This window comes from Podarcis muralis, chromosome 12 (genome assembly GCF_964188315.1).
Source record: "Podarcis muralis chromosome 12, rPodMur119.hap1.1, whole genome shotgun sequence".
In the NCBI taxonomy this organism is placed as follows: Eukaryota; Metazoa; Chordata; class Lepidosauria; order Squamata; family Lacertidae; genus Podarcis; species Podarcis muralis.
In genome coordinates this window covers 43,481,925-43,493,565 of record NC_135666.1, presented here as the reverse complement: position 1 = coordinate 43,493,565, position 11,641 = coordinate 43,481,925, and the positions used below count along the sequence as shown (strand labels likewise).

General features: G+C 38.1%; 1 protein-coding gene across 2 annotated transcripts in view; it reads right to left on the bottom strand.

The window, feature by feature from the left end:
* Positions 1–2,547: 2,547 nt before the first annotated feature.
* ZCWPW2 (zinc finger CW-type and PWWP domain containing 2) overlaps positions 2,548–11,641 on the bottom strand; it is a 41,347-nt gene continuing 32,253 nt past the window's right edge. For both annotated transcript variants that reach the window (XM_028751374.2, XM_028751371.2), the window contains 2 exons: positions 5,261–5,382; positions 2,548–3,027 (listed from right to left, as the gene is read on the bottom strand). In XM_028751374.2, coding sequence (XP_028607207.2) covers positions 2,854–3,027; positions 5,261–5,382 — 296 coding nt within the window. In that variant the 3' untranslated portion in view covers positions 2,548–2,853. The remainder of the gene's footprint in view (positions 3,028–5,260; positions 5,383–11,641) is intronic.

Here is an 11,641-nt window from a genome sequence, read left to right as displayed (position 1 = left end):
TCCCATAAGATGCAGCCTACAAATATCCATAATGTAACTGGGGAAAGGAACTGGGATCCTTATTTTCTGGTATTTCTGTATTTAGGTCTTAATCACTTAAAAATAATCCAGCATTTTCTTTCAAACAATTCAACAATGTTTATACTGTAATTCCACATCCATTGTGATGATGTTGGGTATTCTTTATAGCAGCTTAATAGGAAGGGCTTTTTTCCATCTGGAACTAACCAGAACTCAGTTCCGGCACCTCTCAGGTGGGCGCCATTGCCATTCTAAGAGAATGAGGGAGGTGTTCATGGTGAATTCCAGCCCCTCTTTTTCTAGAAAAATAGCACTGTTAATAGGTATGATTTCCCTTTTTCCTTATCATCAGGTTCTAATCACCTCAAGATGCCACAGTTTCACACAACTGTCATTTAGAGTTAGAAAGAGTTTCAGTTTCCACAAAATGGCATAGAGATGTACGTTTCCATCATGATCCATTAGATGACGATTCCTTAGTCCTAGCAGGGTCCAAATTAACCTATGACAGAAAATTGGCTCCTCTTCTATTTCACACAGCTAAAAAATTAACATCACAATTTAGATAGGAGACCTCCTGAATTTAGCCAGGCATCCTGCATATGGAGACATGTTCAGCATTTAGCACTGTTTCAAATCTTAATAAACCTGAGTGAAGAGGATGAATACCAAATGATTCAAAGCCCTAACCCTTTGATTGGCTCCTCATTCCCTTTAGTCCACAAATTAATCAGCGTCTATGCCACATGTTATGTACCCCTAATAGAAACAACTCACATTATCGAGATTATAATGTTCCAGGAATAGGTATGTGGTTAAATGGCTGCATAATTCAATATATAGTTCAGTGAAACAAAATCCTTTTCTGGACTAAATAGCCCACTATGCTACTGCCTTAGTACCCTTAGGTTCTCCATTGGATTCTGTTGCACTTCTGTAAGAAAACGATCATACCACATTGGCTTTCACGGTTGGGATGGGGTTGTGGACATGCAGGTCAACAGGTATCGTCTGAAGTTCTTTATGCTCATTATGTATCACTGAATGTCTTCTTAGTCCTTTATCCCCCCCCCCCCTTCCCAGACTCCTGTTATTTACGTAACTCAAATTCTGTTATTTGACTAAAATTCTGTTATTAGCCTGTTATTTGACTCAAATTCTTCCCCGGTCTTGCTTACCTATCTTCCAACTCTGGCTCTCTCAGTCCAGATCCTGCAAAAATTTGCCTCCCAGATCCTGATGTTAACAGTGGTCCAGCTCTTCTTTTGCATTCTGGCAGATTCCTGGCTCCTGGTTGCTTTTGTTAGGCTCATCGCGATACTACCAAATTCATTTGGTATGATACACTGCTTCCTTTGGTCAACTGCTTCCTCACCCACTTGTCTCTATGCTATAATATTTTCTATAAATATCTGTGGCAAGTCATTAATCCTGTAAAGACCATTTGTACTATTTATCTGCTTATTTTCATGAGATGTAGACCTATTCACAACTTATAGGATCTGGCAGGGGGTTTTTTTTGGTGGGGTGGGAAGGTAGGAGCTTTAAAATATTGTTGTTTTTTTCTTCATCCAAAAGTGGGCTCCTTCAGACATCCTTTTTATTGCACATTGATGATTTGTGCTTATAATGCTACCAGGATGGTTACACATGATCCTGCTTTTAATACTGTTTGTGCCTGCAAAGGTTTGGGGATGGTCACACAGTTTTATTTCAAATTAGTGTATATCACATAAATTCCTGCTGAAATCCTGTAACATTTTATATATTGTTGCAAGGTGGCCCCAGCCCCAGACAGGAACAAAGTGGTAGCATTGGGGAAGCATCACAGAATAAACTAAAGCAGAAGAAATCCACCATTAATGCACAATTATTGTGCCAAGAATATATTGCAGAATGCAACCACAGTAAAACACCAGTCTGGGGAGGCCCAATGACTGACATGTAAGATAGCTCATGTGACCGTATTTTGTGTGGTCTAGTCTTCATGAATTTATATCTCACATAATGAACTGATCCTGTGGGTACTGTTATATGTCATTACATCACAATTCCCTTCATCTTGGCTTAACCTATTTCTGAATCTTTTTAGCTGAGTCAAGTGATACATGGAGTTGCAGATCGACACATAAAAAAGATACTGTGAATTGACCTATGGTTCCTACTTATAATACTACAGACAACAGTATGAATTTGTCACAATTATTCCTACGCAACTTTTAGCATCTATCCAAAATGGAAAGCATGACTACCATTTATGAAAGGACACATCTTTAAACAAAATATTCAGCCTCTGTGTTGTCTACAGATGAATCCCACTGAGAACAACCCAATTGTAATTATATATATGGAATAAAGGAGGCATCAGTGGTTCATACTAGAAAAGCCATATGGCTGAGGATGTAAAACTGAAATTTCCAGCTAAAAATTCCTATAAGATATTTTTATATGACTTCCTGAAGAGTTGCAAACAACTCTTATTTTTTTTGAAAGCCTGAGAAATACAATGCTTAGAATCTCTCTACATTCAAGTAAAATAGCTCTTTATTTCATTCTGATTTATAGAAATCTACAATTTGCTTAAAGCCAGAGAGAGAAAATAATTGTCAGGGGAAGACATCTAAACGTGCATGACTGTGCTATTGGATTCCAGTTTTTAATCTGAACACGGACTAAGTTTGATATCAATTTTATCAATGAGCAGGCCAAAATTTTTTTGTTAAACTTCACAGTAACTATATTGTTGAACTGCTGTTAAGGATCTCCCTCTATATGTGAAAAAGAATGCACTCTAAAGCTGTAAATAGTATAATAGGTTCTCTCTTATCAGCGCTACAAGCTGTCTTGGAATTCAGCCATTAAAGACTCTATTTCCTTAAACCTGTCTGTTATACTCTCAATGCACTCTCCAGCCTTGAAAGCTTTTCCATCAATTATAATACAGTCCTCTTGGGCGTTGATTTCCATTGGCCTTTTTTCAGTATACTCCAGGCAGAAGTTAGCTACCTAAAAGGGGGGAAATATTCGTATTCTAAAATTAAATACAATTTTGCAACAGATAATCTTCACCTGATACAGGAATGGAGAGCTACCAGCAGAAGCAGACATACACATGGATCACCAATCTGAATGCATTTGTTTATCTAGTATCAGCTAGTACTGCATTATTATTATTATTATTATTATTATTATTATTATTATTATTATTATTATTTCTTCTTCTAATGCAGATGGGAATTACGACTCTTCTTATCCAGAAGCTCTTCTTGCATTAAAATAGTTGTAATCAACTAGTGCTGGATCAAGGTCATTGGTTCCTAATTTATGTTTTAAGGTAAATTAACCTTCAAATCTCCATACTGTAAAATGTATGGAAGAAAATTGGGTGAGGGCCACAGCTCAGAGCACATTGTTTGCATTCAAAAGATCCCAGGTTCAACTTCCAGTCCTGGGTTGGGCAGACTCCTGTCAATCAGCGGCAGCCACACTGAGCTGGATTGAGAAATGGTCTAATGATATACACCAGCTTCCTATGTACCTAAAAACGTGAGTTCATGTGTACACACCATATGCAAACAGACAACATTAAATCTCTCTCTCTCTCTCTTTTTAGAAAAGTGGAATGCTATTTTTTAAACCTTTCACAAAACTGTTATGTGAACAGGCTGCAAATACTGATTGATGGATTGTTATACATTCACACTGTTGGATAACCTTATGTGGGTTATTGAAGATCAACAGGGAAAAACGGTTATAATCCCTCCCCTCATTTCATTTTCTGATTCAGCATATTGGATGGATTAATGGCAAGAAAGATAACTGTGAGCTTTGCTGGAAAGTGGTACACAAATGTAACCAAGAAACAATTAGTAAAAAAATTAACTGCAAACTCATACTAAAAGGTTGCTACAGTGGTACCTCGGGTTACATACGCTTCAGGTTACATATGCTTCAGGTTACAGACTCCGCTAACCCAGAAATAGTGCTTCAGGTTAAGAACTTTGCATCAGGATGAGAACAGAAATCGTGCTCCGGCGGCGCAGCGGCAGCATGAGGCCCCATTAGCTAAAGTGGTTAAGAACAGTTTCAGGTTAAGAACGGACCTCCGGAACGAATTAAGTACTTAACCCGAGGTACCACTGTACTTTCCTGGTTCTGGATAAGAAAGTCATGCAAATTTCAGAACAAAATTCAATGGCATTGTATCATGCTTGATACATACAGAGGCAGATATAGGGCATAGTCGAGGAGGGCACTTTCTCAAAGCCTGGTGCAAGCACTTGTCCAGCTTCAGGAAGGAGGTGTGAGGCTCTGATAGGGTCCTAGAATTGTCTTGCCTCCTTCCAAAAGCTGGGCAAGCACTTACTGGGCTTTGGGATGGAGGTAGGAGGGCTCTAGGACTCTGCCAGAGCCTTGTGTCTCATTCCCAAAGTTGGGCTTAAGCCAGTGCCACCAGGACTGGGAGGAGGGCGTCAAATGTTGGCCTTGCACAGGATAGCATAATACCAAGGTCCACTGCTGGTACAAGTCCTTCTATGACCTACAACATAATTTACATTTTCTGTGCGTTCTTGGAAACAGTCAGAACACTTTGCATGGAGTAGCTTTTGAATGCGTGCACTAGGCTGAAGTTGCTAAAATGCTACATAAATATCTAAATAATTGTAATGTTGCAGGTTTGTTCTCTAGCATGCCTGGAAAATGTTCAGGAATTATATTGCAGCAATAATAACAATAACAACAATAATGATAATGATAATATATTTTATATTTTACCCTTCCTTCCTCCTTCCTTAAAAACAAAGAACTAAAAATTCTCAGAGTGCCATAAGTTCCTCTACCCCTTTAAAAAATATGGAACTTGGCTTGGCAGAGTATTATAGTAGTAGCTGTTTTGCCTGTTTGTATGCAGATATATGCAATGCAAATAAAAACAAGGTTATCAGTGATTGCAGCTTCCCTGGTCTGGGATCCCAGTGATAAATATTTCAAAAATGGTCTTGTTAGATGCATGTACTTCTACTTATTGCAGGGCGTACACTTTTAACTATTTCATTTTCAAACAGTCTTATAATTCCCTAAAATATAACCCTTTAGCGCCTGGTGTGGATGCTTTTTGTAAGTACATTAAAAGATAAGCAAATATTTCAGGTTGTGTTTTTAGCCAAAAATAAGGATTCTACTAAAGTGGTTTTTCCAGTCATTAGTAATTAGTAGAGAAACTATGAATAATTTATACCTCTTCTCTCCCATTATTGTTCTCTCCATCCACAAATGATGCCAAAGATGAGTAGGAGGGGGCTGCAACATGCTTGAGAATGTGGTCCAATTCTTTTAGTATCATTTCTGTCTCAGAAACACCTAATAAAAACAGCAATATTAATAATTTAGCTAACATATACATTGTACATTTATGCAATGCTATTTATTGCTCAGTCAACTGCTTGGACTACAAGTGTTAAGTGGAATGGGCAAGCATCCTAATTCTAGATACAAAAAGAAAAGTGTTTTATATGACATTACAGTGGTACCTTGGTTCTCAAACGCTTTGGTTCTCAAACGCCGAAAACCTGGAAGTGTTCCGGTTTTGGAACGCTTTTTGGAAGCCGAACGTCCGATGCAGCTGTCAGCTATTGTTTCCAGGGCACCTGCACCAATAAGAAGCTGCACCTTGGTTTTCAAATATTTCGGAAGTCAAATGGACTTCCGGAACGGATTGAGTTTGGTGCTTTTGTTTTTGCTATTTATTTTTCATTTTTGTTTTTGAGGCTTTTTTGGTTAACTTGTTTTTGTGGCTGTGTGGAACCCAGTTCAGCTACTGGTGGATTGATTGTGCGACTGCGGAAATGGATAACCCCCCCTTCAAATAATGACTATCATCAGTGCAGGTAGTAAAAAGAATCAATTTTAATTTTTATCATCTACAATGCTGTCTTATTTATTTTATAGTACAGTACATCATAGCTGTCAACTTTTGCCTTTTCTTGCGAGGAATCCTATTCGGAATAAGGAAATTTCCCTTTAAAAAAGGGAAACGTTCACAGCTATGCAGTACATTGATTATTGCTTTCATTTTATGGATCAATGGTCTCGTTAGATAGTAAAATTCATGCTAAATTGCTCTTTTAGGGATTGTTTTTAAAAGTCTGGAATGGATTAATCCATTTTCCATTACTTTCTATGGGAAAGCATGCTTTGGTTTTGGAACGCTTTGGTTTTGGAACGGACTTCCGGAATGGATTAAGTTTAAGAACCAAGATAGCACTGTACTCCTGTGCAACAAAATGAAGTCAAGTGCTCTCACTGGGGTCAACCTGACTGGCTTCTGGTGGAAACTCCATTTGTACTCATCACTTAACAATTTAAGGATGCAATTCTAACCTCACATACCTAGGAAGTAAGACCCACATAATTCAACAGGGCTAACTTTTGACTAGACATGGTTAGGATAGCCATGTGAAAGACAGATCCTACAACTCAACCAACTGAAGCAAATAGATTAAATGAGTGCATTGGTGCCAAAATAGAGTTAATGAACATTATTCCAACTGTTTCAGTTAAAATAAATTGCAGATAGAAATTACCAGTAATTACAGTCCTATTTATTTGGAAATGTAAACAAAAATAGTAACTTCTTATCATATTTGGCAGACACACAGCATGTAATTTTGGTCTGATATTAAAATAGCAACAAACAGAATGATCTGATTTGTGGTAGAGTTAATCCAAATATAAATTGCACTAACTTGGGCAAAAAAGACAAAATCTTTTGTTGACACAGTGTGAAATGATTGCATACATGATTAAAATGGGTAGAATAATGTACACAAAGTATTGGAGGACAGATAACATCCCAAGCATGAATAAAAATAAATTATGAATGTAATTTTTCTGTAAAATTAATTAATTGCATTTAAGTTACAGATAAAGATTATGGGGGGAAAGTCCCCCCCCCACACAAAAAACCCTGAAATCATTTCCAAAACTATTGGGTTCCATCCAACTAACCTTTACTCAGAGTAGACCCACTAAAATTAATGTAATAATTTTATGTAATAAATTATGTAATAAATTAATGTAATAATAATAATAATTTATTTATACCCCACCCATCTGGCTTGGTTTCCCCAGCCACTCTGGGCTGATGATAAAACATCAAATGCTAATATCTTCCCTAAACTGGGATGCCTGCAGATGTCTTCTAAAAGTCAGATAGTTGTTTATTTCCTTGACATCTGATGGGAGGGTGTTCCACAGGGTGGGCGCCACTATCGACAAGGCCCTCTGCCTTAGTCATGAGATCCAATTACGTACATTCACCTGTAGCCTCTGTTAGTGCAATGGCACTTCCAGTTTCTCCCTCCATCCTCCATTCCCCCAGAAAGATAAATCTGTTCTGAGGGTTCTCAAAAATACCAGAACAGTTTTTGGAGTTAGGCAGGGGGCTGGAATGGGGTGGAGAGGACAGAGAAGTGCTAGTGGATACTCCTTGTGCTGTGCTGGATCATGCCCATACACAGGATTGTGCTGTTCGTCTGAATACAAACCCTGTGTTTTATTTATTATAAGTGTTAATCTTGTCTTGTTTGATTCTGCCTTTGTATATCTATTTTCCTGATAAAATATTGTCTAATTTGTCATAATCACCACCACCATCATTTCTTTAAAAAAGATAGAAAGAAGGTTGTATCACAGCTACACTCACTTCTTGCCCTCTCACCAATCCATCTTTCTTGTGTACAGTTTGAATCTCTTTACTATCCAAACTTTGGTTTCAAGTGAGGTGAACGATAACCATGTTCAGTGTGTTTGGGGTAAACAATATTCTCATTATGATACAATTAGCTTTTGAAATTTTCAGAAGACAACTATATTTGAAGTAAAAGCAAACAAGCCAAATAAATCAATATGAGGACAGAAAATTATTCTTTGTAACTTTACTGGTCGAAATATAAAGTCTCAGTTGTGTTCTTAGAAGCCAGAGTTAATTAAGCATCAAATAAAACCTTACAGTTAGGGTTAGATACAATCTAATCCAATTTTCACTGGTGTCATCCTTTAAAGTTACCTTAGGAAAGCTTTAGATGTGTTAGATATCTAGTCAATTTAGTGCATGACACTCAGAAGCTACTGATAGCAGGCTTTACACTGAAAAGGTATTTTTTATGGCTTATTCAGCTGGTACTTATTGTGTTAACCTCTATGCATTATTAGTCACACTAGTTACAAGTGTGTCAAGGTATGGCTTCCATTTACCTAGCAATTAAGAATTGTAGGTTATGTGTTCTTTTCAATGGAGATGTAAAATTCTGTTTCTGGAGATTCACACAAGCTCAATGCTACTTTGATATCACACTGAAGAAGTGCTTCACAATTCTTTTCACTATAAAAATGAATTATTGTCTTCTTTGAAACCCATCTGTCAATTCTAAAATCCAGGCTTGGGGGGGGGGACCCTTGTCCCCATACTACATTTCTCTCAATAAAAAGGCAAAGGGACCGCTGCCCATTATGTCCAGTCGTGACCAACTCTGGGGTTGCGGCGCTCTTCTCGCTCTATAGGCCAAGGGAGCCAGCGTACATGTTCCAGGTCATGTGGCCAGCATGACTAAGCCGCTTCTGGCGAACCAGAGCACTGCACCTAAACACCGTTTACCTTTCCGCCGGAGCGGTACCTATTTATCTACTTGCACTTTGACGTGCTTTCGAACTGCTAGGTGGGCAGGAACAGGGACCGAGCAACGGGAGCTGACCCCGTCGTGGGGATTCGAACCGCCGACCTTCTGATCGGCAAATCCTAGGCTCTGTGGTTTAACCCACAGCGCCACCCGCATCCCTTTCTCTCAATATCCACTGCCTAATAGCTTTCCCATCTAGACTCCTCCTGTATAATACAGGCAAAGGACAGAAAACCACAATTATGTCATTTATAGTTGCCAGAATTCTTTAAGCTTTTTGCTACGCCATATTTTCCAAAACCCACTGAAATCAACAGCATAATCTGCATGCCTTTTAATGAAGTTGGATGGTGCCCTTTATTACTAGTCATAATATCAGAACCAGGAATTTTTTTAAGGGGCAGCCAAACTCAGAATGGGAAGTTAGAGGGAGGGAAATGGGCAGTTCAAAAATTCAAGTCGTGTAGACGCTATTTTATGTTAAGTGATGCAAAAAGTGTCAACAATATGAAAAGTAAATTAAGTAGTCCAGTCTCCCCTAGGACTCCAGACGCTGATCAGGCATACCAATTTTTCCTCTCCCTGCCAAAGGCAGTGTCCATATAATCCAATCCTTCTCTCCATAGAGTATTCCTGATATGAAAGCAATCCTTCTGCATTAGAGCTGTCAAAATCCAAGTTTGGATAATTTTCTCCCAATTATTACGGAGGAAAGCATGTGTGTGCACACAAGGAAAATACACGGGTGGGTTGTAGTGACACATGCTTTGCCTGCAAATTATAATCACATACCTCTGGGCGGTTCTAAATTTTCCTTTTAAAAAGCCCTGCCTTGAACTGATCGGAAAGTAGAGAGGAGTTAAGGCTGTAAACAGAACTTTAATAAATGTAGTCAGCAGATACTACTTCTGTCTGCTTTAATGTTAGCTAATACCCCTACTGCTGTGATTTAGAAGAACTGGGGCAGCAGGAAGCATTTAATTTACAGGAGCCTCTTGTAGTTATTGCAAGTATGGCTGTCAGCATACCAAGCAAACATTTTGTACACCATTAAAAGAACCTAACAACACACTTTTATTTTGGGAAGACGGGGAAAATCAAAACTCTCATGCTAGCTAGCAGAATTTAAAGTTCTCTTGAATGTAGAATATCCTAAACAATCAATATAATGTAATTTCTCACGGTAATAGAATGCCTTGCATACGTGGGTTATTTCAATCATCATGCCCTACAAAGCTTTACTCCCCTCAGTCACTATTGTTTACACTTTATACATATTTAAAAGGTATTTAGAAGTCAATACATGGCTGTTTTAGACTATCAAGCCATTACATGATCATCGTTATCACTGTGTAAAATGGCTATGTGAATCCACTAGGAAATCCAGCTGGTTTGCAATAATATATGAACTTGCACCTAAGCCAATTTAGACTCACATGGTAGAATGAAATCAAGACTGAAAGGTACCTTTACACTATCCAGAATGTACAAATTGACAACTTTCAAAATGTTGCATATATCTCAGAATGTTCATGATTATAATAGTTTGCAACATGTTTCCCAATGTTTTATGCACGTAGAACTGGAAGGAAACTCACTTATAAAACATGAGGTATATCCTTTGCTTGAGAAATAGTATTCCTGCCTAAAATTTCCCTGACAGATTCCAGATACAGGATTTTCTGAAAGGATCTGAGAAAAGAAATTCAGCTTCATTCCTGGGCAGCTTGTTTGATTGTTAATCATTTATTAAAGTTATGATGCTTTCCTAAGAGTTTAACGTATCTATAGTTTATGTTACCTGTGTGTTTTATCTATATGTCACAATTCCACCTCTCAACCATTTGTCAATTGTCAATATACTACCTAAATTCTGGCAGCTAAAAAGTGAACATAGCATTATTAAATCAGTATTTTAAACCTGTTCTGAATAGACAGCTTCTCTTTCACTTTCTCTCTTTCTCCAATTTTTTTTTGCTATCAGGCTGCTCATACTATAACCCGATAGCACTATATTTGTGTGCCACAAATACAACATTGCTGAATCATGTTCAGTTTGCTATTACCTGCACGCAATCACAGCAATGCTGCTGTTGACTATCTTTCACCTTGTACACGTGATTTCTCCTCCCTCTTTTCTTTTATCTCTGTCACCTGCATCTTTGTTAAAAATTCTGCCATCAGGAGAACAGCTAATATCTGGTCTTTGATACCGAGCAGAGAAGAATAGGCAGAAGATATGCAACTGTGCATGTTTTACTTTAAAAGAGATGGGTTGTATTTTTAAAATAATGTCTAGCAATACATGCTGTGATCTGTATGTTTCCATAGCTGGTAACAGATGTAATAGCCTGGGAGCTTATTACGAAGGGCCTGCCTTGCAGTATGGATCTCATATTCCTTAGATACATTAGGCAGCAACTGCACAATAAGGTTAAAATTGAACTTGTCAGCACTGAAATGGCTTGGATTTGCAGCAACTCAGAGGGCGTATTAGAGAATTTGCATTGAGCTGACAATGGAGTGAAATATAAACATGATCATGGTTAAACTTTGGGATTGGGGGAAATCCTGTATAAGCAGTCTACAGGCTGGCAAACAACCTCACCTTGCCAAGTGTACTGCTCTTACCTTTTCCCAATTGAACACAGCTTTATAATAAAAGTCTTGGGTGATACAACAGCAGCTATTCCTTTCCCCGCTCCCTTTCAATAACATTGTTCCTTGACCCAACCAAAGATGTGCCAGTTCAACAGGGACCAAAGATAATAAATGAAATTTAGCAATTAATGCTTACATGGGAGTAGCTAGGATTTATGTTAGGGGGGCAGAAACTCAGTTAGTTAAGTATTTTTATTGATTTACTTGGTTTAGGGGAGGGCAGCTGTCACTCTGCCCCACCTTAGCTACAACCACGGATGCTTAGATATTGGTATGTCACA